The sequence below is a fragment of the Octodon degus genome, unplaced genomic scaffold (assembly GCF_000260255.1).
Source record: "Octodon degus isolate 3935 unplaced genomic scaffold, OctDeg1.0 scaffold00087, whole genome shotgun sequence".
Taxonomy (NCBI): Eukaryota; Metazoa; Chordata; class Mammalia; order Rodentia; family Octodontidae; genus Octodon; species Octodon degus.
The window spans coordinates 1,403,371-1,429,475 of NW_004524663.1; the positions used below are offsets into that span (position 1 = coordinate 1,403,371).

The 26,105-nt window shown below is 42.6% G+C and overlaps 1 protein-coding gene across 1 annotated transcript in view; it reads left to right on the forward strand.

Moving 5' to 3' along the window:
* Positions 1–26,105, forward strand: part of Tmem2 (transmembrane protein 2) — an 80,946-nt gene that overhangs the window by 21,248 nt on the left and 33,593 nt on the right. Inside the window, exons 3-12 of the mRNA XM_012515999.2 lie at positions 3,891–4,031; positions 4,896–5,457; positions 9,701–9,870; positions 14,621–14,809; positions 16,556–16,725; positions 18,572–18,781; positions 19,140–19,345; positions 19,478–19,547; positions 22,273–22,401; positions 24,961–25,049. Coding sequence (XP_012371453.1) covers positions 3,891–4,031; positions 4,896–5,457; positions 9,701–9,870; positions 14,621–14,809; positions 16,556–16,725; positions 18,572–18,781; positions 19,140–19,345; positions 19,478–19,547; positions 22,273–22,401; positions 24,961–25,049 — 1,936 coding nt within the window. The remainder of the gene's footprint in view (positions 1–3,890; positions 4,032–4,895; positions 5,458–9,700; positions 9,871–14,620; positions 14,810–16,555; positions 16,726–18,571; positions 18,782–19,139; positions 19,346–19,477; positions 19,548–22,272; positions 22,402–24,960; positions 25,050–26,105) is intronic.

Here is a 26,105-nt window from a genome sequence, read left to right on the forward strand (position 1 = left end):
TAGAAGTTTTATGGGACGACAGGGAGGCTGAAGAAAGGTCCAAGATATCCTCAGTATGAAGTCGGAAAAATTTTGAGCTTTTTTACTTCTTTGATGGGAAGAAAAGTATTAGGATTATTTTTACTTTCATTTTTTTGTGGTGCTGGTATGGAATCCTCATGTGTGCTAAGCAAGAATTCTGTCACTGAGCTACACCTTCACCCTTGTAATCCTGTGAGAAAAATTAAGTCTATGAAATAATTGCCAAGGGCTTAACTAACGAGGCTAATTTTAACTGTAGTTACTGTCACCTCCATGAAGAAGCGTAAGCCTGGGGCAATGTAAGGGTTTTGAAATATGAATGCTTTGGGGTTGCGCAAGTTCCAGATGAAGACCTAGAATGAATAATCTGGTTTTTTTTTTTTTTTTTTTTTGTGGTAATAGCAATTGAACCAAGAGAATACTGAGCTACAATCTCTAGCCCTTTTAAAAAAACAATTCTGTTTTGAAAAAGGCCACATTGAATTGCCTGGGCTGACCTTAAACGTGAGATATTGCAGCCTCAGCCTCCTCAGTAGCTGAGATTGTAGATAGACGTATGACATTGCACCTGGCTGGAATTGTCGTCTTCTTTCTTTTTTTTCCTTTTTTTTTTTTACATACTACAGGGTCTCACTACGCAGATGGGACTAATAGTGATCCTCCTGTTTTCAGCCTCCCAGGACCTGGGATTACAGGCCTGCACCACCACGCCCAGTCTCAGTGGCTGTCTCAGCATGCCCTGGGGGTGGGGCCAGCACAGCACACCTGCGCTCCGAGGATGGAACCTAGTCCTTGTGTCTGCCTAAGCAGGCGCTTTAGTCCGCTGAGCTGTCTAGCCAGCCCTTGGAATTGTTTTCTTCTGTAAAATATATTCTGTATAAAATCTCTGTATTTTTTCCTTAATGTGTACTTTCTACCTTAACTAAAAGTCTTCTGATGGTGCTCAAGTGTGTCTTGCTAGTTCCTATTTTTGCTAGCTTATATATAGGTGACTTGCTATTCTAACTTGAATGATCAAACTTGGATGGTGGGGACACTTGGGCCATTTCTCATATGATTTGCCTTTGGTGCTCTGCTGTCCATTAAGGACCTGGGTTAGTGACACTTATTCCACTAAGCTGAGTTACTTTAGCCCCATCCCTGCTAGGTTTGAAGTCATTTGCACCTAACATAACCACCACATTTTTCAGCATTTAATTGTTATAGACATAGAGGCTTTTTCTCCCAGACTGGCTTAAAAATGAGCATAGAAAATGAACTCATTCTGTGCTTTGGAAATTTGACAGTATCTAACAGAAGTGGACAAATTAATAATGAACAAATACAAGTAGCTGATAAAATGGAAAGATTTCATAGATAAATAGCTGTTTTCATTATCACCTGTTCAGTGGACAAATTCTAATTCTAATGAGGAACCCTAGTACAGTGGACTAAGTGCCTGCTAAGGCAAGCGCAGGGACTGGGGTTCCATACCTGACACCACATGCTGCGCTGGCCCCAGCCCTGGATGCGCTGAGTTAGCCAGTGAGTCTGGGCATGGTGATGTATGCCTGTAATCCCAGTACTGGGGAGGCTGATGACAGGAGGATCACTACGAGTCTGAGCTGCGCAGCGAGACCCTATGCCAAATAACGTCAGAGAAAAAAAAAAAAAGAATCTCATTTCTTAAATAGAAACTTCCATATCACTCAAGTTACTGAGCAATCTTGGGGTTGGCTCTTCTGGTTTGTAATTCCTTAACAGCTGAAATTGAGACATCATATTTCTGCAATTTTGTTAGGAAAACATCTTAGTTATTTTTCTTGTGGCTGAGACAAAATACCCAATGCCCAGAGTTCAGGGAGGAAAGATGTGCTTAGCTCCCAGTTAGTAGGGGGTTCACCTAATCCATCAGCTCCAAAGAAGGGTGGCACATAGCAGATGGACAACCTTTCGTGGTGAGGGAAGACAGCAAAAGCAACAAGGGACCTTAAAAGTGTCTTTCTGCCTTATTTATACTCTTTCTAGGCTGCTGGGATTAAGGCAGTGCCAAAGCAATCAGTGAACTGATCACGTTTTTAAAAATCCCAGCATCACACACTAGATTCAGTCAAAGCCCCTCCCCTGTTACTGCATGAGGCTTTTGGGGCATCCAGACACAGACTATAAGATTCTGTCCCAAGCCTCCCAAAGACTCAAGCACATTCTTTTAGGCAAAAGGCATTTAGACCATCTCCAAGAGTTGCCAAGTCGCAACAGTTTCAGCATCGTTAAAAAATCCAAGTCCACTGAGATTTAGGGTGAACTCTTAGCTGTGAGCCCCTGTACAAATGAAAAGAAAGCTAAATACTTCTGACATTCAATAATGTGCAATAGATATTTCCATCTCAAAGGTTGCAAACAGGCATCCCAGGGAATGGAACCAAAGCAAGTCCAAAATCCAACAGGGCAAACGAGAAGTCCCGTAGTTGCATGTGCAGCGTCTGAGGCAATCTGTGGCTATATGTGACCTCCAAAGGCTTGGGTGGCTCAGCCCCTCTAGCACTTGCAGTGGTTGGAGCTCCCATGACCTCTCGCTTGAGCCTGCTATACTCTCTCCTTGCAGTTTTCCTCAGTTGGTCCACGTTCCTAGCTTCTTGAAACTTCTGGAGTCTGCACTGCACCTTCGGCTTCACACACTGTCTCTTCAGGGGGATGCTGCCTGCCTTCCAGGCCTTCTTGTGAAATCTGACTAGAAGCCTTTCTAACCCCACAACTCTTGATTTTGCATGTGCCTCAAACCAGCAGCATGTGGAGGTGCCAGTCTGCTGCCAGCTGGACCGAAAGCCAGGCTTCCCTCTTTCATGGCTGTAGGGGCCGAGCATCTGGATCTCTGCGCATCCTGAACCTGATTCTGAGGAGCAGGTGCTCTGTGCTGCTGCTGTTCTGGAACACAGTGCTCTGGGGCTGTCTTCTCGAAGCATACTTTCACTGGCAATTTTGAGGAAGCGTGGAGTCCTGTGGCATCTTGTGAGGCCCGCAGGCCACCTTTTCTACTCTCCTGTTCCTTCTCAGCAGTCAAGTCCTCGGCCCTGTGTTTGTAGCCCACAGCTCTGCTAGAGCTTCCTCTCGGACCGAACTTCAGTGTTTTAAATCATACTGCTGGGCTCTTCGCTCTTGATCTCTAACATAAATCTACCTAAAAGCCCCCGGCAGTAGCCATGCCTTAAGGCTGTGTGAGCCTTTGCAGGGGAACGTGTAGGTATAGACCATAGCCAAGTGTGCGTGGCTGAAGACAGTGCTGCTGTCTGCTCCTGCCTTAGAGTAGGTGCTGGTATGGCAGTACTGTCAAGACTTTGTGATTCACTGTGCATAAGCAGATGCTTGTAAATATGTAATGCACATTATTTATCAATTTTCATTTAGCAGTGTGTTGTGATTGTTTTGTGTTGTTTTGTTCATTTTGGTGATGCTGAGGGCCTCTTGTATTCCAGAGGGGTGCTGTACACTGAGCTGCATACCCAGACCCGTGTTTTTTTTTTTTTTTCTAAAACAGCTCTCTGGTGTGAGTCCAGGGCAGGTCATAATTTTCCTTCTGATGGATGGTTTATTTCCAGAGTAGATGGTTCAGGAGAACTCCCATTTTTATGTTTTGCAGTTTGACCTGAACTGTGTGCTAGCTAACAACTTAGTTTTATGGTAATATTTTTTTTTTTTTAAACTGGTGAAGTAAAGGTTATGACATTTCTGTGGTGGTTGAGAAGAAGAAAGTTTCCACCCTAATGGCACTAAATCCCAGCATTTCAGCACCTTACTTGGAGATCTGTTTTCAGCGATGATAGTGCTTGGATTAGTGATAGTTTTGCATTCGCTGGCATGGGATGAGATACCAGTGTTGTGTTCTTTTATAGAGAATTGCCCGGATCAAAACCCCCGTCTCAGGAACTGGGATCCAGGGCAAGATTCTTCAAAACAAGTTGTGATCAAGGAGGGTGATTTGTTTCGTCTGACCTCCGACGCCACCGTGAATTCTATAGTCATTAAGGATGGAGGTGGGTAATAGTCCTGGACCACGAGAGCCACAAACTTGGTTTTATTATTATTATTATTATTATTATTATTATTATTATTATTTGTATTTTAGGAAAAGATCAACAGGGTGTTCAGGGTCTCACTACTAGATTGGACTCGTAGTGATCCACCTATTTACAGCCTCCCAAGAGCTGGGATTACAGGCATGGGCCACCACGCCCAGTCTCAATTGCCATCTCACCATGCCCCAGGGGTGCGGCTGGCATGGCAGGCCCGTCTGGGGATTGAACCCCCAGCCCCTGCACCTGCTTTCAGGCACTTTTAATCTGCTGAGCTATTTGGCCCACAAATTTGGTTTTAATGGTGAAGGTTATTTGGTGTTCTTATGTAGAAACTGTTCTTAGACTAGATAGCCTTTAGGGTAACTCTAACTGTGGGGATGTGCTTAGTTTCCAAGTTTGAATCATGGAGTTCAAAAGCTATAAGGACCTTAGAAATAACTCAAGACTTTAGTTGTAGACAATAAACAAGACAGATGATTTCTCATAGCTGAGTCTTTGTTACAACTGATGGGGAGTTAACACAGTTACTATGCATAAACATGAGATTCAGATTTGTATATTTTTAGGTATTTGTAGAAATAATTCTAAAGTGAATAAATTAAAAATCATACTCCTGGACACTATTAATATATTGAGATATTAACTCTTCTTTTTCTTCAATATTTTTGTAGACTAGTTTATTTTTTTAAACATACTCTTAGTAAATTTTTGCCAGCTTAATTGTACAAATATGTATATTTTATCCTTAAAGTGAAATTGATTTTTCTGCATCCCTGGAAGACATGCTAGAAGTTGGCTTACCTTAAGTGTTGTTCCCTGCAGGACTGCTTGTATTTGGGGATGATAAAGATGGATCCAGAAATATTACTTTGAGGACTCGTTACATCCTGATCCAGGATGGTGGGGCGCTTCATATTGGAGCAGAAAAATGCCGCTATAAATCCAAAGCGACGATTGCTTTGTATGGCAAGTCAGATGAAGGCGAGAGTATGCCAACATTTGGCAAAAAGTTTATTGGTGTAGAAGCGGGTGGGACACTGGAGTTACATGGGACCCGGAAGACATCTTGGACGTTGTTGGCCAGGACGCTGAACTCTACAGGCTTACCCTTTGGGTCCTATAGCTTTGAGAAGGACTTTTCCCGTGGCCTCAATGTGAGGGTCATTGACCAAGACACAGCCAAAATTTTGGAAAGTGTCAAGTTTGATACTCACGAGTACCAAAACGAGAGTCGGAAACTTCAGGAATTTCTGAGAGTCCAGGACCCAGGACGAATTGTTGCCATAGCTGTCGGAGACTCAGCAGTCAAGAACCTCTTACAAGGAACTATCCAGATGATCCGGGATCGGTTGGGAAGCAAGCTGATCCAAGGACTGGGCTACAGGTAGGCATGCCCTGCTCTCCTCTTCCCAGCTCTGGGTTAGAGCCCCGCCTGTGTGAGAGTGGAGGGAGTGGAGAAAGACCCACAGTGCCGCGCAGCCTGGCCACTCCCTTTGGTTTGCTTTTACTTGGAAATATAGGATTGAACAGTTGTATATGGGATATAAAAGCTCTTGATGGGGCTTTGCTTTCAGAAGTCTTCTGTGAACTCTCCTCTCAGATTTGTGAGGAGAAAAGTGTAGTACTGAAAAAAATAAGCAGCTTAAAGATCAGTTACTTTTGAAGAGACTTCCTTCTTTCATTGCTTTCTGGCTAACTGAGGTAACTGAGGACTTGAAAGGTTAGGGCATCTCTCCTTCCTGAAGGGTTAAACCTGGTACAAGCCCCGAGAGGTGGGGCTGCTCAGTTTTCTCTTATGCAATTTTTCTCAAAATCTTGTGCATGCTGATTTGAATCTACGTGTTTGATTGCCTCAGTCTGTGGAGTTCTGGCATCTGTGAGGTAAGAGAACACAGGAGAACTGAGGAATCAACATTTGTATTAACTCTGAGTTCCTAAGGTATTCTTGAGTCCTGGTGCAACATTTAATTCAGAAACTAGAAATTATAATTCTGCTGAATGTTCTTAGTAAGGTCGGGAAATATCTACAGTAAGAAAAGTATGAGGACCTCAAATTCCACGTACTGAAATGAGCTAGTGAGTTTTTCCTGTGATGGTAGGTGATTGATTTAGTGTTGACTCCAAAAATTTCAGAAGACAAAAATTAGTAAAGAAAAGGAGGAGTCTGTAACGTTTTAAGAAATGGCTTTGGTTTACCTTTTTTTTTTTTTTTTTTTTTTAGGAGATGCTAATTGCTGGGTGTGCATCAGTGTTTAGAACATTGTTCTATAGCGCTCATCTAGTTTAGTGAGTAGAAAGAGAGTGCACCAGTGGTAATCATACAGTGAGACGGTGGCTGAGCTTTAGTCTGTAGTGGGAACAGAAGTGCAGATATCCTAAAGGCAAGACCTGGAGGAGCTTCAGAAGTATATTGTGTAGATGGCAAAGAAGAAAAGTTTTCTATTTAAGGAAGTACCAGGAGTAAAATCTTGAAGGTTTTTTTTTTTTTTTTTTTTTGTAATATGTATGCAAAAAAGGGCAGTAACCAAGAATCTGGAGCCTCGTGATGTAGGAGCACACTTCAGTGCCTGGATAACCACCATCCAGGTCAAGAAATAGAACACTGCCAGCACGATCCCTTCTAGCTCTGTGAACTGATTGCTTTGTTCCCCACCGAAGACCACTCTCTTGCATTTGTGAGATACACTGAAGTTTACCTTGCTTGTTTTTAAACATTTTTTTTTTTTGTTTTTGAACATTTTAATTGAAGCAGACCGTGTATCCTGTGTCTAGCTTTTTTGTACTCTGGCATTCAGCATTGTGTTATTTCACTGTCATGCATGATAATTCACGTCATGCTGGCTCATTTTTGTTATTTTCCATTTTATGAATATGCCACAGTTTGTTTACTGGCTGACACCTGAATGGCTTTCTAGTTTGGATCTGTTAGAAGAAATGCTTCTCGGGCTGGGGAGATAGCTTGGTGGACTAAGTGCCTGCCTGGCAAGCACAGTGACCTGAGTTCCAGCCTCGGTACCACATGCTGAGGGGGTTCATGAAGCCCAAGTGTGCTGTGCTGGCCCCAAAACCAGGCATGGTGGGGCACCTCTGTAACCCCAGCACTGAGGAGACTGAGACAAGAGGATCACTGTGAGTCTGAACTGTGTAGCAAGACCCTGCTATGTAAACAATTAAAAACAAAAATGCTTTTGTACTGCATGTCTTCCTGTAACTCATACGCCTGCAGTAGAAGCATGGTCTTTTCAGATTAGGCACGTGTTGTGTCAGACAGCTCTGTTGCTGTGACAGAACACCCAAGGTAATCGACTTATAAGAAGGAAAGGTTTATTCTGAGTCAGTTTCACTTTAGACTTTGGTGACTTGGCTCCATGCCCTTGAGCCCAGGGCAGTGTAGAACAGCCAGTGAAAGGGGCGGGCATGAAAGGCTTGTAGTTCTAGGATCCCTTCTGGGGCATGACACTAGTGATTGAAATCTTTGCCTCCTAAAGGTTTTCTCAGCATGCCATCATCTGGGGATCAATTCTGGGGGGCATTTAAGGCCCAAACTGTAACACTCACTGTAATTCCTTATCTGGTAGTGCCAAGGACTAGTGCTCACCTCCTCACGGTACCATTGTTTCTAGGTGTATGTGAGCAGTTAGGGCTGCCTTGCCTCACCTTACTGGACTGCTTTCTAAGTTCCCTTTGAAGCTGGGCATGGTGGTGTACCCCTGTAACCCCAGCACTCAGGAGGCTGAGGCAGGAGGATCCTTGGGAGTTTAAGACCAGCCTTACAAAAGTGAGCTCAAGGCCCACCTCAAGTCTTGCCTGAACCTCGTAGTGAGACCCTGTCTCAAAAAAGCCAAAAAAAAAAGAAAAAAAATTCCCTTTGAAATACTGTCACTGTTTTGATGGAGAAATTGCAGTTATGAGCTTTTGCTAACCCTGCATTCTGGTGACATCGCTTGTGTAGATACACATGCACTTCTTTGAAGATATTCTACGGTGTTGAAATTTTCCTCAAGTGGAGGAAAGAAGTAGAAATGCTTTGGAGATACTGTCAGTAGAATGCAATGCTGTTTTATAGCTGCTGAGACAGTTCTGGTCAGTAAAGGACGACTCTGACTTTCTTTTTCTCTTTTAAATATGAAATAATAAAATGAGACATTCTGTATTCGATCTTTTCTGCTGAGTCAAGGGAATAAAGAGTTATAAGGCATTGGCAGCCCAAGAGCAGCTAATCTGTACGGGGGTACTATAGCATTTTTAAGGGTGTGGGAATGCTTTGGTTAATCAATTAATTTTTATTTATTTTATTATTATGATTATTTTTTTTTTGTGGTGCTGGGGATTGAACTCAAGACCCTGCGCTTGCCAGGCAAGAGCTTATTCTACTGAGCTATTTCTCCTGCCCCACTTTGGTTAATTTTTAATCTCTGAATATTCATCCATCTGCGTGGCATAGATTACATTTGATGTTCTTTCCCCTCAGGGTAGGAAGTTGATATTTTTCTTTTTATATTTTGAATCAAGAGCTTTAAGGCCAATGCTCTGACTTCTTGTATTTTCTTCTTTGATTGATTCTTGCCACAAGCTTGAACAAGTCTGTCACAGAAGTAAAATGGCACCTGAAACACATTTCTTGCATCAAATAGACAACTGTGTAAAACGAAAGTCTGTTTGAAGAGTGATTCTGAAGGTTTAAAAATGTTAAGAAAACTCTAACTCTGTGGTTTGCAACCTTGTCTGCATACCTGGACATGTTAAAAAAATCCCATCCCTGGTGCCAGGCTTAGGACGGGGTCTCACTGGTAAGATGCTCAGGGGTTGAAGTGCAGTCAGGGTTGGTAATCAGGGGTCCACCCCCTAGGGTCTCATTGAAGTCTTCTCAAAGTGTGGTGCCCTGACCAGCGGCATTGACGTTGCTTGGGAACTTGCTGGCAAGGCGGATTCTCTGGTCCCACCTAGGAGCTCGGAGTTGGGACAGAGCAGTGGATCCACTCTGAAAGGCAAACGCTTTAGAGCTTTCAGGGATACAATCAGCCCTCTGTGGCACACCTGCCAGCACTGCTGGGTGATTCTGAGGCTCACTGAAGTTTCAGAATCATTGCTTGCACTCAGCGGTTCAAAGTCTAGATCCTTCAGACTACCTGGAGAACTTCCAAACTATACTCTCAAGTGAGCCCTCAGATATTATGGCTGTGTTGGGCCCGCTCGGCTCTGCACCGTGGAATGTGTGTTTATGAAGTGCCCCATGGGGTTCTCTTATGCAGCTGGGTTTCTGAGAGCACTGCAGAAGACAGTTTAGAAGAGAAGTTGATAATTTTGAAGGAAAGAGCCCGAGCGTGACTAGGAAGCAGCATGAGTCACGCGGGTGTGTATCAGGAAGGAAGGCCGTGAGGAACTGAAGTCACGGTGTTTCACCTGTTACCAAGCTGGATAAACAAGTGCTTGAGAATCAAGTGTGTTTGTTTCTGTGGTGATGAGTATTTCCAGGTTTGGGATTGCAGCCTCATGGGAGAATAGGCCCAGGAATCAGCAAAAATGAAATACAGGAATTAAATAGCATCTCTCCCTCACATCTCTGTCAAAGATTTGGGTTCACACCATGCCAAATAATCAAACGTGCTTGCCTTTTTTCCTTCTAGGCAACCTTGGGCTTTAGTTGGTGTCATTGATGGTGGAAGCGCTTCTTGCAATGAGTCTGTGAGGTACTATGAAAACCACAGCAGCGGGGGGAAGGCTCTTGCACGAGGAGAATTTTACACCGTGGATGGTCAGAAGTTCTCTGTGACAGCTTATAGTGAATGGGACAAAGGTAGGCAAGTGTACTTTACGTTCCTGTAAGGTGTTGGTGAATAGAGTGGCAGATTTTTATTTACTTATTTTTTTATAATACTATGTTCCAGTTCTCTGTCCGGTTGGATTTCTCCACCCGTTGAAGTTGAAACTTGTATCCCTGTTCAAGTCTTTCACACTCAAGAGTGCTTTCTGGACTAGAGAATGATCTCTTCTAGATTGGGAATCCCCGGATGACCTTTGTTCTTGATATTTCAGTTACAGAACGTGATTAGCTGGTAGAAGTGGACTTGCTGCCTGAACGTGGTGCCAGCTGAACCAGTCTGAATGGGACGTGATTTTACCCTTCAGATCTTTTCTTGGTGCTGACATATCAGCAGATAATGCCTTGGATCACAGACTATGTAAAGAAACTTTGGATTAACTTAGTTTTGCCCTCTGATCCAATTATGTTTATCTATGGACAAGTGAAAACAGGAGAGGAACACATTAAAAGTTAATCTTTAGGGGCTGGTGAGATGGCTCAGTGGTCTAAAGCACCTGCTTAGAACAAGCTTAGCAAAGCACAGGGAGACCACGGTTCAATCCCCCAGCACCACATGCCAGCCAGCCCCGCCCCCTGGTGGGCTGAGCTGGCCACACACACACACATAAATAAAATAAAATAAAATAAAATAAATAAACTATTAAAAAAAGTTAATCTTCAGTCCCATTATGCAGAGATAATAGTTTTATTGCATAATATTACAGGATTAAAAAAACCTTAATGTACATTATTCCCTTATTTTATTTTCCTACCATAGTTATCTTATGTCTTTAAAGTTTTTTCAGAATATCTTATTCAAATCTATCTTTTAGGGCCAGCACAGATTGTTTAGGGAGCTCTTGATTTTTTTTTTTCTTTGAAGGAATGTTCCACTGTGATGTTCCAATGTGATGTTTTTAAATTTGCTTGTTTTGCTGCCGAGAGCTTTTAGCTCCAGCTATAAAGGGCAGTGTTCTGTCTGTGCGCGGCCACCATCTTTCTTTTCCAAGTAAACGCCACACCAAGTTAATGTGGAAGAATAAAAGAAAGGGTGCTAGTCACATCTGTGTCTACCCAGGAAGCTTTATTTAAATTGGGATCCCACCTCTGTTTCGCAGCAAGGAGACAAAGTGTTCTTGAATTGGGATTTCTGGAGGCAGAATGTGTGGGCTCCTGCGGCAGCTCTTTCACTTACTGATTTTACTTCCTGAACCTCCTTACCTCATCTGAAAACAGGGACACTAGAAGCCATCACTTAGGGCTGCCAAGAGCAGCAGATGCTAGGACGGGAAGTTGTCAGCACAGCGCGTATAGTAAGAGGACGTGCTGCTGAGGCAGTGTGCCTTGTGTTACAGTGGCTTATTTTGAATCACTGTAGTTGGTGAAAGTCTTTTATTTTGTGGACCCTTGGGGTGTGACAGGAACTTTTCCGTGTGGCCTCCAAGAAACCTTCAGGATTTAGGGTGAGCAAATGCTATCAGATAGGGAGTTGTGGTCCAGCTGTCTCCTTCCCAGGATCACTGCCACTTTTACCACACGGTGGTTGCCTCTGGCACAAGGCGTAGGCAGGTGGGGAACTCGTCCTAGTAGGGGTTGGCGCCTGTGAGTGGAGTTTATCGCTCCTCCCTCCCTCCAGGGAGGTTTCAGGAAGGGGACAATCTCCAACAGCTCTTGACTCAGGCTTTCCTGTAGGAAATGTCATCTTCATTCCCACGTTACCAAGGACCGCCTGTCCCTGGAAGAGGGCTGTCCTCACTGTGTATCCGAGGCTATTGTCTGCGTCTCGTGTTCCCAGGGACTCTTACTGTCTGGAAGAGGTGGAAATTCTCCCCGGGAAGCAGAGACTGGACTGAATTCCTTTTAAATTTCCCATCAACAGTGCCAGCAAGATATGATCTCAGGCGGAATTTTCTGCTACAGCAAGAAAAAAGTGAACAATTATTGAGTAGTACAGTCTTTCCTATTTAACTTTACTTTTTAACAGATGCTCTTTCCAATCAATATTATCTTTTTGAGGAAGTTTTGAAATTTTATATGAATCAGTATTTCCTAGTTCTTTTTTAGGAGAGAAGTTTTCCATTTCTTTTTTGGTAAAACCTGACCTTTTGGGGGAATGGTTCTTGCTGCCATTTAAAAAAAAAAAAAAAATATATATATATATATATATATATATATGTATATATATATATACATATATATATATATATTTGTTTTTAAACTGCTTTTTTATGCTTGAAAGACAGAAGCCAGTACAATATAGAGATTAAAAAATTGGGTCCTCGTAGTAGTTAAAATTCAGTTCTGGATGCTGCCTTTATTTAGTTGCTGTTTTAGCTGTTGCTCAGACTTCCAGGACTGTGCCTTATTTCTAAGGAATGTCATTTTTTTTTAATCTCTTAGAGTTGTTTTATAAAGTTTATTGTGCATATAAAATCCCAGCAGATGTTAGATATTATTATAATTGTTGGGATTATTATTTATATGATTATTTGGATAAAATCTCGTTATAGGCTTTAGTATTTAGATGCAAGAAAAATAAAAAAAAATGTTTATTAGGGTGTGTGTGTGTGTGTGTGTGTGTGTGTGGCAAAAATGTAAAAGTAGGGCATTTTGGAATTTAAAAGAACAGAATCCAAGAGAGCCCATGTTCAGTTTTATCTGGCTGGGTGCATTAGACTGTATGTCTGTCTGTATTATTCCTTGTTCCTTGTCTGATTTTTTTTCCTTTTGATTCCACTAACCTTAGCAAATGCATTCTTGGGCTTGTATCAGTGTGCCTTAATTAGCGTCTTAAGGTCGTTCCAGGGTCGTATGGAGTGGCTAGAAAGATAGAGAAGTACACGTTTATGAAGTAGCTATCTTTACCATGTGAAATGACGTTTTCCCTTCTCCACTGATACTATAAAGTAGCTGTACGCTGTGAGATTAGCTTTTGAATCATGACAGATTCCATAGTGGACATTTAGAAGCAGGAGATGCTTCTGTCTCGGGTTGCATGTGAAAGACATGTAAGTTGTGAATAACCTGGGTTAGCTTTTCAGTTCCTATTTATGTAATTGAGAACCGGTTTTTTTTTTTTTAGTAGTACATGTTTACAGCATAATGTTTACAGTCATCTTGTAGGGTACATAATATAGCTCGATTTATACTAATCTCTTTCCCACCCACTTTCTTCCCTCTTCCTCTGAATCCCCACTCCCCATTTTCACTCTTGTTGATATTATTATTCTGAGCTCCTGTATGAGACACATGCCTTCTGTTCATTGAGGTTATTAGGTTCCTGTGCATGGCAGATCTTTATTCTACTTCTTTTTCCTCTTCCCCTCTTCTCTTGCTCTTGATGATAATGGAATAATGCTTGGCTATGAAAAAGAACAAGTTGGAGGCATTGGTAGGAAAATGGATGGACCTGGAAGATACACTGCTGAGTGAACTAAATCAGACATCCAAGCTTAAATGCCACATAGCAGTGGTGGTGAGCCTCGGGTACACACGCACAGGGGGCTGTTTGAAAGCTGTTCAAGGCTCACCACCACTGCTTTATGGTATCTCTCGGCTGAGTGTAGCAAAGTACAACAAAGAACATAATAAAGGATGGATAGAAGGAGTGCTGGGGACAGATCTCCTGCAAGTGGGAAAGGGTCTAGGAGACTTGAGAACCAGTTTTGAATTTCAAAGGTGATGTTAGGAGAGATTTAGCAGTTACTAGACCGAATAATGACATCATCCCAGGGGAAGAGCTGAGTGGGACGGGGCACTGTCACATGACCCCAGGTCACAGTGCAGGTCAGATAGGTCTTATTACCATTCTGCAGACTCCTGTGGGTTTGTACTGTGGAGAGGACAGTAGTGAATACAGAGGTGGATGCGCTTGCTGCCTTCACTGCTGCGTCCTGCATGGAGCTGAGCTGTCTTCCTCCTGCCTGTTGGGAAGGAGTGAGTAATGCCCAAGGTGGTGCCTCACACTGGAAAGAGAAGTTACTTCCAGCAGGGAAGTCTGGGAAGTCTTTAGAGATCTACCTGAAGTTTCTAAAAAAAGTGGATGGTATCTTGACTGGTAGATGAGAGTGGAAGGACATTGTAGGTAAAAACCCATGTGTTTGCCCCGGCACCTTGTTAAGGACTCAGGGGGTGGCCTGTCTTCACCAGACACTCACTTGCTGGGTGACTTGACCTTGGACTTCATTGTCTCCAGAACTGGGGAAAAATAAATTTTTCTTGTTTATAAACTTAAACAAGAAGAAAGAAACAAAAGCAAAGGCACAGAAATGAGGGATTTTCTGAGCTAATGGTAAGATTGCATACTAATGAGCTATCTCTTTAATGCTGGGATCAGATTGAGGAATGGGGCATTTACTGCAGGTGTATTCTGTGCTCGGAACTTCTGCTTTCACTTGAGAACATTATGTTCTTATTGTATGCTAAGGTTGGGGACAGGGCTACAGTTGAGGTGCTGAGTAGAAATTTGAGGGGTTTGGAAACTGAAACTTAAATGATTAGTTTAGTGGGCGATGTCTGGCATTGTGGCTAGTGATGCGCGGAGCTCTCTCTCCTTGGGGGCTCGGCTCTGAATTTTCATGTTTGTATCATTTGTATCTACAGACTGACTGGAACATGGTTAGCACTAGGAAAAACTTGCTGAAATCTCTTTACCTTAATTTTTGAATTGGGAATCAGGGAGAGGATTGATTTTTAGGGGAAAAAAATCCTATTAATGCATATTTTTCCTCTTTTTTCGCTTTAGGGGTTTCTCTCTCAGGTTTCCGGGTGGAGGCTGCTGATGGAGTGAAGCTTCATCTACTGGACGACGTTAGTGGTTGGCAACCTGGAGAGCGGATTGTGGTTGCGAGCACAGACTATTCTATGTACCAAGCCGAGGAGTTCACCCTCCTCCCCTGTCCTGAGTGCAGCCACTTCCAGGTCAAGGTCAAAGGTATCGAAATCTCAGAATACATCACAGGAGACATATTCTTCCCTTGGATCTTGACTCCCTGAGTCATTTTCTTCCTCTTCATCTGTAGCAGCAGCAGCAGCAGCAGCAGCAGCAGCAGCACTGCTAGCTGATGTTATGATCATCAACAATAAAGGCCTTAGCTGTTGGTGGTGGCAAACAGCTGTGATCCCAGCACTCAGGAGGCTGAGACAGGAGGATGGCCATGAAATTGAGGCCAGCCTGGGCTATATAGTGAGTTCAAGGCCAGCCTAAGCTACATTGTGAGACTCTGTCTCAGAACAAAGCGCAACAAAAAGTCTTAGAAATGGAGTAGGTTAAACTCTAGATTCCAGAGGACTATGCAGCATTTTTGCTGTTAATGATACAAACCAGGCAAACCAGTGTTCCTGTGCCTCAGTTTCTTTGTTTTAAAAAGAGGAAATGAGCTAGAGTAGGTGAATAGATTTTTCTAAGGCCTTTTCTAGTCTCATTAATTTTGCACTACCAAACAGTAGTAAGTCCAGCTATCAACTAGATCCGTTTTGAAGTAGTTTTTTTTTTGTTCCGAATGCCTTCAGTGCAGGTTTGGCTGGCTTGAGTTGTGGAGATTGAACCACAGCAACCTGAGCCTGACTGCTTTTGAAGTAGTTTTTCTTCATTAAAAAAATTGCAAGGGTTTTAAGGTTTTGCTTGGTGAAAATAGAGCTCAGTAATATTTAAAATGGAACCAAATAGGTATTTTCAGAAGACTTTTTTATGTTCTACTCAAACTTGAAAAACATGCCCCCACACACATCAGTCTTGAGGCTTGAACCTAGGACCACTGAGCTCTTTTAATTTTGAAACAAGGTCTAAATTGCGTAAGCTGGCCTCAGACTTGTAATCTTCCTGTTTGGCTTCCTGTGTCGCTGGGATTATGGATGTGCACCACTACACCCAGCTCCCTTGCTTGATAATATGAGGCATAAGAAATACAAAAACATAAACCAAAAACCCAAAAGCCGTAAACCACCCAAAAGTCGTGGTGGTAACAGCTGGCATTACTACTTCTTTCTGAAATACCTGTTCTTGTTGACAAGCCTGTATGATGCCAAGCCTCCCTGAAGCTGACTAACATGGTTTATTTATATGGTTTTCCCTGGTTTGTATAATAAAGGCTATCTGACAAAAACTCATCATTAAAAAGTTAGGATCTTCCATTAAAGGTAGAAATTTAAAAGAACTTATATTGATGTTAAATATTAAAGCAAATAGGCAAAAAAAAAGATGGTCAGTTCTGTATGGCTGTGTCCAAGTGCAGCTTACTTTAGCTTTGAAGTAGGAACACGAACACCTGATACTCTGATAGCGACATCTGCAAAATTATTCATTGTTACAGAATTACCTGTGCTGGTTTTTCCCGTGCGCTCAGGGTATAGGAAGGAGAGAGAAAGGCTGGAGTAGTAGGCAGATTCTAGTCATTAGTGCTGTTCAAAGGAGGACTGAGTTGTTCATAAAGCTCTCTGTCAGCGCCTGGGCTTGAGTGCAGGCGGGACAGCTCATAGGAGGGCACAGGCTGTGGGTGGGTCGCTGGATTGGATCCCATCTCATCGGATTCTGTGTTTTAGGAGCATTCGAGAATGTGAACAGGGGCTAAGTTCTTGATAATGCTTTAAGGCTGTAGAGCGAAGAAGACTGTCTCTTCAAGTGTTTTGTGGGGTTTTGTGTTTTGCTCTAATGTTCTTTTTCCCGTGCCGTCTCAATCAGAAACACCTCAGTTCCTGCACATGGGAGAGATCATAGATGGGGTAGACATGAGAGCGGAAGTTGGAATTCTCACCCGCAATATTGTGATCCAAGGAGAAATGGAGGACTCATGCTACGCCAACAATCAGTGCCAGTTTTTCGATTATGATACCTTTGGGGGCCACGTTATGGTAGGTGGGAGGACTTGATGATTTCTTTGAAATCTCGGTTTCTCTGTACATACATGTGAAGATGCTTTCAAGTGAAGTGTATCACGGTATTGTGAAAAGTTGTAGTTTTCTTTTAAATATCATGACGATGTTTGAAAAAGTTGAAAGAGCATGCTGTACCTTTATTTAGCTGGACTATAATTTGATCATTTAAGAATCATTCCAGGAAGTGGGCCAGCGAGATAGCTCAGCGGACTAAAGTGCCTGCTTAGGCAAGTGCAGGGACTGCAGTTTGATCCCCAGCAGTCGCGCGCTAGTCCTGCCACCAGGGTGGCAGAACTGGCCAGAGACTGGGGCATGGTGGCACATGTCTATGATCCCAGCGCTGAGAAGGCTGAAAGTGGGAGGATCACTTAAGAGTCTGAGTTGCATAATGAGACCCCGCAACAACCAAATACATTATTAAAAAAGAGAGAAAAGAAGAATTGTTCCAAGAAGAATTAAACCAGTATATTGAGAAAAGCCCAATTATATAGAGACCAAAATACACATGATTTCGGTATCCATGCGTGCAGTTTCTTTCTTTTTTTTCCTTCTGTATTTAGGGCAGGGTCTACAGGGTGTTCAGGGTCTCACTGCGTAGATCAGACTTGTAGTGATTATCCTGTTTTCAGCCTCCCAAGTGCTGGGACTACAGGCACACCACCATGTCCAGTCTCAGTCACCTTCTCAGTGTGCCCCGGGGGTGGGGCTGGCACAGCAGGCCTGGGGATCGAACCCTGGCCGCTGCGCTCTGCCTAAGCAGGTGCTTCAGTCCGCTGAGCTATTAGGCTAGCCCTGCAGTTTCTGAAAGAATCTATTCTTTTAAAAATTTAAGTCTAAAGGAATAAGCAATATTAATATGCCCATATATGTTTCTGTAAAGTATTTTTTTGTGTACAGAATTTTGGTCTGTAAAAATATTGAGCGCTTAACCATGTGCTAGGCAGTATTCTATATACTAAGCTATTGCACTTCTGGATATTTTGGATATGTATTTTAGTCTGTCATTTTAAGCAACATTTGTTAGAAATGTTGGTCAGCATTGTTCCTTTGTTTTTAGTTATAAGGTTGAAAGTCCAGTGTTTAAAACTCCAAGAGTGCCCAAACTTTGGATCATAGAGGAATTTTTAATTAAAACTTTGGAGAGCATTTATGTTTAGAAATAAGTAATATCAAGTAGCTGTTGGTTTTAGAAATGAAAGAACTAGATAAGATTAGAAATAACCATAATATACAAAGTCCCTGACTCAACAATTTTTCAATTTTAAGATAGTGTACTTTTCAATTTTAAGATAGTCATATGCACTTAGTGGGCATCTTACTTTTGAATATGAATTTTCTTGTTTCCACACTAGCTATCTGCAGTTTGATACTCTTCAGATGCCAGGTAGCTCCCAGTCAGCCGTTGGTCATCAGGGTTAGCTGTCTATACTCTTCGGTGCATTGTTTTGTTAAAGTACAGTGTTCAGTAGGTTGGGTGCATTACATGCATTTTCGACCCCCAGCGTTTTCAGATTAACTGTGGTTTTATCAGAAGACAACCTTATCTTAACTTGTTGAAGAACATCTGTACTTGAACATACCATTTTTGTAGCTTTCCTGGTTATATATACCCTTGTTTCAAATTAGAAACTCTTTCTATGGCTCTTAAAAGCATGTGTCTATGTCAAAAGGCATTTGCCAAATTATTAATGGAAGACTTGCGAAAAATAGGACACCAAAGAAAAGTTTTGATACATATGGACCTAAGATGTTTTCTGTGAAAACACTTCTGTTTGTTTGTTTACTATGTTCCTGTTCCAATTTTGGTTTCCTTGTCTGACAGATAATGAAAAATTTTACTTCAGTCCATCTTTCTTATGTGGAGTTGAAACACATGGGTCAGCAGCACCTGGGGCGGTACCCTGTGCATTTCCACCTGTGTGGAGACGTGGACTCTCGAGGGGGCTACAGACACCCAACCGTTGTGGACGGCCTGTCCATTCATCACAGCTTCTCCAGGTGCATCACGGTGCATGGCACCGATGGCTTGCTAGTAAGTGGCCCCGGGTCCCACAGCAGGTGTCACTGATGGTGGAAATGTCAGCTCTGCTTAGTGCTCATGATTTCTCAGGATTTTTTGTAAGTAAACTGTGTTCTCACATGCGTCGCCCGCCGTGACCTGCTCTTCCTGAGAAAACTGCTACTTTTCTGTCTGAAGGAAGCTGATGAGTTTTTACCATTCAAAATATTCTTCTAAGACAGCAAAGAATTCCGACATTTGATTTTGTCCATTCTGCTAAGATTAAAAACTTCTTTTTGTACTTGTACTGAGTGTACTAAACTGAGTAGCACTTGTCACTTAACTCTCAGTCAATCTTGTTACCAGTGACACTACCCTTGTGTTTCTGCAGATAAAAGAAACAATTGGATTTGACACACTGGGTCATTGTTTCTTTTTGGAAGATGGTGTTGAACAGAGGAATACATTGTTCCACAACCTCGGGCTGCTCACCAAGCCAGGCACTCTTCTGCCCACCGACAGGAACAACTCCGTGTGTACCGCCATACGAGACAAGGTGTTTGGAAGTTACGTCCCCGTGCCTGCCACTGACTGTATGTGAGTAATTGCCTGAGTGAGGACGCGTGAGGTCTAAGCCTTTGACTTTGGGGAGGATGTTGTAGGGGAAGATTTTTAGGGGGGCAGGATTTTATGACGAATGTTTAAATCCCCTTTGAAAATGCCTTGCAGGGCGGTTTCAACTTTCTGGATTGCTCATCCCAATAACAATCTGATTAATAATGCAGCTGCGGGCTCTCAGGTAAATAATATGGAACTATTTTCTGATTTTATTTTTTTCTTTTGTGTTCATGTTTATAAGTGCTCTGGTCGCTACGTTATCTGTACCAATGCAACCCAAGCGTGGCACTGTTGTTAGTAGTGCTTGTGTATTTGCGAGTGGGAGATGGCTGGGTGGTTCTTCTGTTTCTTTGAAGATACCATTTAGTATCTAGGAGCCCATTAAGACAAATGACAAGTGGAAGAAAAAGGTGAGCTGACCGCGAGGGCTACATCATCTCCAGAGTGTATTTTCACTGTAGTTTGTGTGCTCTTCCTGGCTTTTCGTATATACCCTGCGTGGCTAAGTAGCTGATCAGCTTAGCTTCTGGTGCTGAAGAACAGAGGAAGCCTTTGCTTTGTCCTTAGGAAGTGGACTAGTCCGTAGACTGCTGGAATAACAGTCACTCTGCTCCAGGGGCACATCTTTTTATTAAATGTTGGGGTTCTGTTTAGGAATTTCATCTTGATAAAGAAGCTAAAAAACTCAGCTCTGCCATGAATGAACTGTGTGTGTTGAGTTGTTTAAGCCACATATGCTCACATGTACATGTGCATGCACGTGTCCCATGCATACATGTATGCCATGCATGCACACATGTGCAAGAATAATTTTTAAGAAAATGCAATATTTTTAAGTGAATATACTCTGGGTAAATCTGAAGAAACTTACATTTATAATTGAGTATAATTTAGAACTCCTAATTAGTATATAAATAAGCCCTTTAAGACAGTATACTACTAAGACTATAAATGGAGTGAAAACTACAGGACAGCAATATGAATTGCTGTGATACTTAGATGTTCATGTCTGTATCTTAGCAGTATTTAAAATGGTCAGATGGAAGGAAGCATCTGGCATCCTTTTGTAGAACTGAGCGGAAGATTAGTTGAAGGGAGGGTTTGTTTCTTTGAGATAGCGAGGACATAGGCGCTGCTGGGCCACGGTTGGGCTCACATCTGTAAATTGCTTTAAAAACGTAAAACATAGCCTGACGGTTGTAGTTCCCAGGACAGAGACCTGGACGTTGGATCTTTTCAGTTTTTCATTCAATCATTTTCCGTCAAGTGTCAGTTGAGCTAGGGTGGGTTTCACGGGGCATTTCTGAGCAGGAGGTGGTGGGTGAGACACGGCCACGTGCCTGGCCCCTGCTGTCTTCTGGTCTTGTCACACCGTGAGTTCGCAGCCAGAGCACAGCTTCTCTCAGCTCTTTTCTGAAGTCGGGGTTTGAAGAGGAAGGCACAGCACGGATAGTGTGTGCTAGTGTAAGCTGAGGTGGCCAGGTGCCCTTCCTGGGGCTCAGGTGAGGAGCGTGAAGCAGCTCATGAATTTTCTGTTTCCCTTCTCTGAATGCCTTCTTCTTTAAAGCAGCTGCTCCGGGAGAGCTGGGGTTTGGCAGGGCTGGCCTGCCAAGGTAAATCAGATGGTTTCTTCATTGGCTTTCCCAGAGCCACTTCACCTGTGTTGGCATCTCTGTGCTTATCAGGAAAGAGCTGCTAAATGCTCCCAACTCAGGGCAGCTGTGTGCCGCCTCAGCTCGCAGGGCTGGGGCCTGGGGCCTTTTCAGCAGCTCTCGGAGTCGTCTTGTGTTGTTTTGCGCTCAAACCGTAAACATTTCTTTTAGATTAGTTTGTTTTATTAAGATTCTTGTGTAAACTTTTGTCATGAAAACATGTAAAGTATTCCATTTCTTTGGGCAGGTAGGTACAGTGCTCTCCACAGTACATTCCTTTGCTGACCTCCGAAGACAAGGTTACCTATCACAGGCATTTGGTCATGTGTGTCATTAACACTGAGGATGAATTGTTTGAGAATGATTTCACTGCACACTCAGCAGGGAGTAGGCACTCCATAAATGTGTGCCGACCTCGAATTGAGTGTCCTTTCACCGTGTGTGGTTAGGTTCTAGCAACCTGTGTAATCGAACTTCCCTAATCCTTTACGTTGACGTTATTCTTTATCTTGTGAATTAAAATGGAATTCACAAGATAAAGAATTCATTTGAATTCTTTTATTTGAAGAATAAATTGTCACAGAAATTCATTTGAAAAATAAGTTGTCACAGAAATTAACATTTATTTCTGTTTTCATGTTTCTTTTAGAGTGCCAACAACACCTTAAACTGTTCTGTTCCTCTCGGGTTGTAATGCTGAAATTGAGCAGACAGGGTCATTGGGACAGAGTACTGACTCATGCCTATAGTGGTGGTTTTTTCCTTTTTCTTTCTCTTTGGTAAAAATTTGCCTCAGGACAGGAAGGGCATTGAAAGAAGGCAGTGAACTCTTCCTGTGGGTGGGCAGTTGTTTCATAGGTATGACTCACCTACTGATCAGGGTTGGAAGAGAACAAAGCCACAGGGCTTAAAGGCTGTGTGCCCCCCGCTTCTCTGATTCTTATTCTGCATAACGTCTTAAAGTAGACAAGGATGGGAAAGTTGTTTTGAAAGTAAATTTTGCTCTCAGAACATCACTTTTCCTCCTAGTCCTACAAGCAATATTAAATTTGCTTTTTAAAAATACACATGACATAACTGCTTCAAGGACGCTAGATGTGTGCAACTTCTTATGGTCAACTCTGAACATAAAACAGTGAAAAATTTGCTTTAGGAAGATTAAGTTTGCCTGCCATGTAGCTATTTTCAGGATGTTTCCCAGAGTGGCCTTATAAACTAATGTTGTGTTTTAATAATCTTGTGTTTTCATTATAGGACGCTGGAATATGGTATTTATTCCACAAAGAGCCTACCGGGGAGTCCAGTGGATTACAGCTCTTAGCAAAACCAGAACTTACTCCACTGGGAATATTTTATAACAACAGGGTCCATTCGAATTTTAAGGTAGGTTTCTGAATTGTAACCCTCAGCACATCTGACGGGATTCAAAGGCTGGACTGTTGTGACTGTCTCTCAGACCCCTCTGTGCTGCCTCAAAAACCATTCTAGACTGGGTAATTCATAATAAGAGAAATAATGTGTTTGGCTTGGGAGTGTGGCGCCGAGAAGCCCAAGATGGGGCGCCCAGCATTTCGTGAAGGCCCCTTTGCTGTACTGATCCACACTGCAAGAGCACAGGGAAGGGGGCGAGAGAGGAGGAGGGGGCGGTCGCGCCCAGCCCTGCAGGGATCCATGGTGACCAGTTTTCCAGGGAGGTGCCCTCACGGTCTATACCCCTCTGGTTGGGCTTCAGCTTCTGACACTGTTGCTTTGGGGATCAGATTTCCAGCACGTGCAGTTTGGGGTTATTTTTTTTTTTTTGGGGGGGGCAGTATTTTCAAACAGTGCCACTTATAGCCAAGAAATAACAATTTTTGTAGAACTTATCACCAGATCATTTATGATTAAAAGAGAAAATGAAGAAAAGAAAGGGCAGCAAGCCTTCCCTACTCAGGATGTACATACATGTTAGCCCCCATCCAAGTGCATGTGCTATCTGACTAAGTGGTGGCTGCCTCTGCTTCCTCGTCCCTACCCACCCCGACCCTTTCTTTGCAATCTCTGATGCCGTGATTCCGTGGATGTACACATTAGATAATGTACTTCGAGGGTAAGTGTAGGTAACACTGTCCCTGTATGCCTCTCAGAGAACTTTTCAAAACTTAAGTATGTTGTAATTTGTAGAGCGTAGAATCATTTGATGAAGACCTGAGAGAGGAACGAGCTTTGCTGTGATTTTTAGGAGTAGATAGTTGATTAAGACTAATAATCATTAAAAGTAGCAGTTCAAAGAGAAAATCCTCAGTTAAAAATTATAAATGACTTGAGCACCTCATCCTAATTAATTTCTTAGTGTTTAATACCACACTGATAGGAAATCTCCTGTTAATTGTGAGAATCTAAGTAACGTAACTGGATAGTTAGCTTTTAATTTGTTACATTTGGAAATAACTACAGGATAAAACAATAGTTAAAGGAAACAACCTTTGGAGACCTCAGAGAAAGAAACCTGCCCTCTTGAGGTCACTCACAAACTCCCTGTCTGTCTGTCGGTCTGTCTCTTTGTCTCTCTGTTGGTCTTTCTCTCACTCTTGCTTGCTCTCCGTAGCTTCATTTATTAATGGCTCCTGAATCTCCCTCTAGTCCCTGTTGGTTACATTTATTTGATTGCCTACTGAGTTCCATTTCAGTGTCTCAAGGGATGCATTTTATATATCTATCTATCTCCATCTAAAACTAAAGACCTTCCTTTTAGGCCTGGCTCATTCCTGCGTGTCTGTTCAGCAAATGAAACCACTAGTTCTCTCGTTCCCCACGTTAGAGAAGAAGCCTGTGCACTTTTGCTCCCCATCCTTCATCCCTAATCACAAATAGTAAGAATTCTACCCAATGAAAAGTTCTTGCTCTGTGTAGCTTTCTCTGTTGCTATGGCCACAGCCCTAGGTCATCTCAGTTGTCTTTTGAATGGCCAGAATTATCTCCTATTTCATTCCTTGCTTTTTCTGCCCTCTTTCAATTCATTATATATCTGTTAGCTATCGTTTTATTTCCTCCTGAAAATGTAGCTGGTTGTGACATCTTTATTCAATTCCCATTCTTTTAACTCTGGCCCTGTAAGAGCCCTTTGTGATCTCGTGCTTTCTCCTCTAGCCTCCTTCGCCTTTCTGGCCTTCGTGCGTTTCATCAGTGCGCCCAGGATTCTTTCTCAGCTAGGCCACACTCGTATCTCCAGACTTTGTCAGCATCGCAGTAGAGTTCTTTATGTGCTTTACATAAATAAGATGTCTCAGAAATAAAATCATCTGGAAAAGATGGCAACTTCAAGTGTTATTAAGTAGAAACTGGGTGTATTTTTTTGGTACTGCAGGTTGATAAACCAGTTTCTGGGGCTGAGTGGGTGCTGCGTGTAACAGGCTGTGTTGAAAGTCACTTAGGAGCAGAGTGCCAGGCCCAGTGGTTATGAAGAGAATGAAGCGGGACCCATACTGTAGATTGAGTGTGTTCCTCTGGGGTCTTCAGATGCTTTTGACCCACCCAACCCTTTCTTTTGCTTGGTTAATTCCTCCCAGCCTTTGGAGGTTTCAGCCCTGTTTATGGAGACCATTTTCTGCCGGAGGTTTTCCTGAGTGAGTCCCGTTCACCCAGGAGGAAGTTCTCTGATGTCTCTTTAGTATTTGCTCATCACATGGGACTGCAGTTACTTAACTGATGGCTTCCTGAGGGTGTTCGTATCAGTAAAAACCTGAATGTATTCTACTTATTAACCCACATATAATATAAAGCTTCAAGCAGGCATTAAGTTATTTGCTGAATGGCAGAATGAATAAAATAAAAACATCCAGGAAAGTAGCTCCTTTTCTCATCACCGCACCTTTGGTTTACTATATGAAGCCCTTCCTCTCACAGTTTGGAGTAGAAGTGGTGATTTGAAATTTACTCTTGACCCTTTTGTATGTATTTCAGGCTGGCTTATTTATTGACAAAGGTGTCAAAACCACCAACTCCAGTGCTGCTGACCCGAGGGAATACCTGTGCTTGGACAACAGTGCGAGGTAGGCCCGGTGAAGTCTCAAGCCTTATCTTGCCATGGTGGAACTTTCCAGTCAAGCACACTGTGTCCTTTGCCTTAGTAACAAATCTAGAGTGGTGTTTTAAACATTTGCACAAGGGTTTTAGAAAAATACCCTGCTGTTCCTGGTCCTGATCGTGGGTGTTCCTCTTATTCAAATGCCAAAGAAGTTGGCCTTCTCTGCCTTCTCCAAGCTGTTAGAGGGAGTCACAGAAAGAGAAAGAAAAAGAGAGAAAGATGTTGAAAATAATACTTCAGATTTGGAGGAGAGTATGACTCATTGAAAAAACATGTTAAACTAAGTTGAGGTAGGCTAATCCTTGAAAGCCAAAGCATATAGATTTATGCTTAGTGGGTCAAAGACGGAACATTGTGTTGACTCTGTTTCAGAGAAAAGGTCCTCAGTTTGATGATCAAGCTGGTTCTGCTTCAGTCATTCGTAGCCTCTGCTTCAGGTTCCAGCCAGGCTCTTCGTTGACTCCTGTATAACCACAGCTTACACGTGGGAAATGGATCAGTTCTTCAGTCGAGTTCTCTTACATGTTGTATGTGAGCCAGAGTAAACAAAATGTCTCAGATGGAAATAAAATTACCTGGAAAAAAAAGCAACTTAAAGTGATATTCAGTAGAAGTGGGGTACATTTTTTTTTTTTTTTAAATACTTCAGGTTGATAGACCAGTTTGTGGCGCTGAATGTGTGCTACACATAATAGGCTGTGTTGAAAGTTATGTAAGAGGCGAATGCCAGGCCCAGTTGTTAATTAGGGGATAAAACATACTAATGAATCTGATTTGAGTATGAGACAGCATCCTTGCAGTGCATTCCTGAGATGCGAGATCAGGAGAAAACTGGGGAAAAGTTGGTGAGTCACTCATTGGGGTTCCTCAAAGGTCATGTGGAACATAAGACATTTTAGAGCAATGATCAGGTAGTGTTTAAAAAGTCCAGAAACTATGGGCAGTATGTCAGTAAAAGTCAAGGTACTGGGTACCTTGTAGCTAATCAACATACGGGTTACAGAACTAGAAATAAATGTAA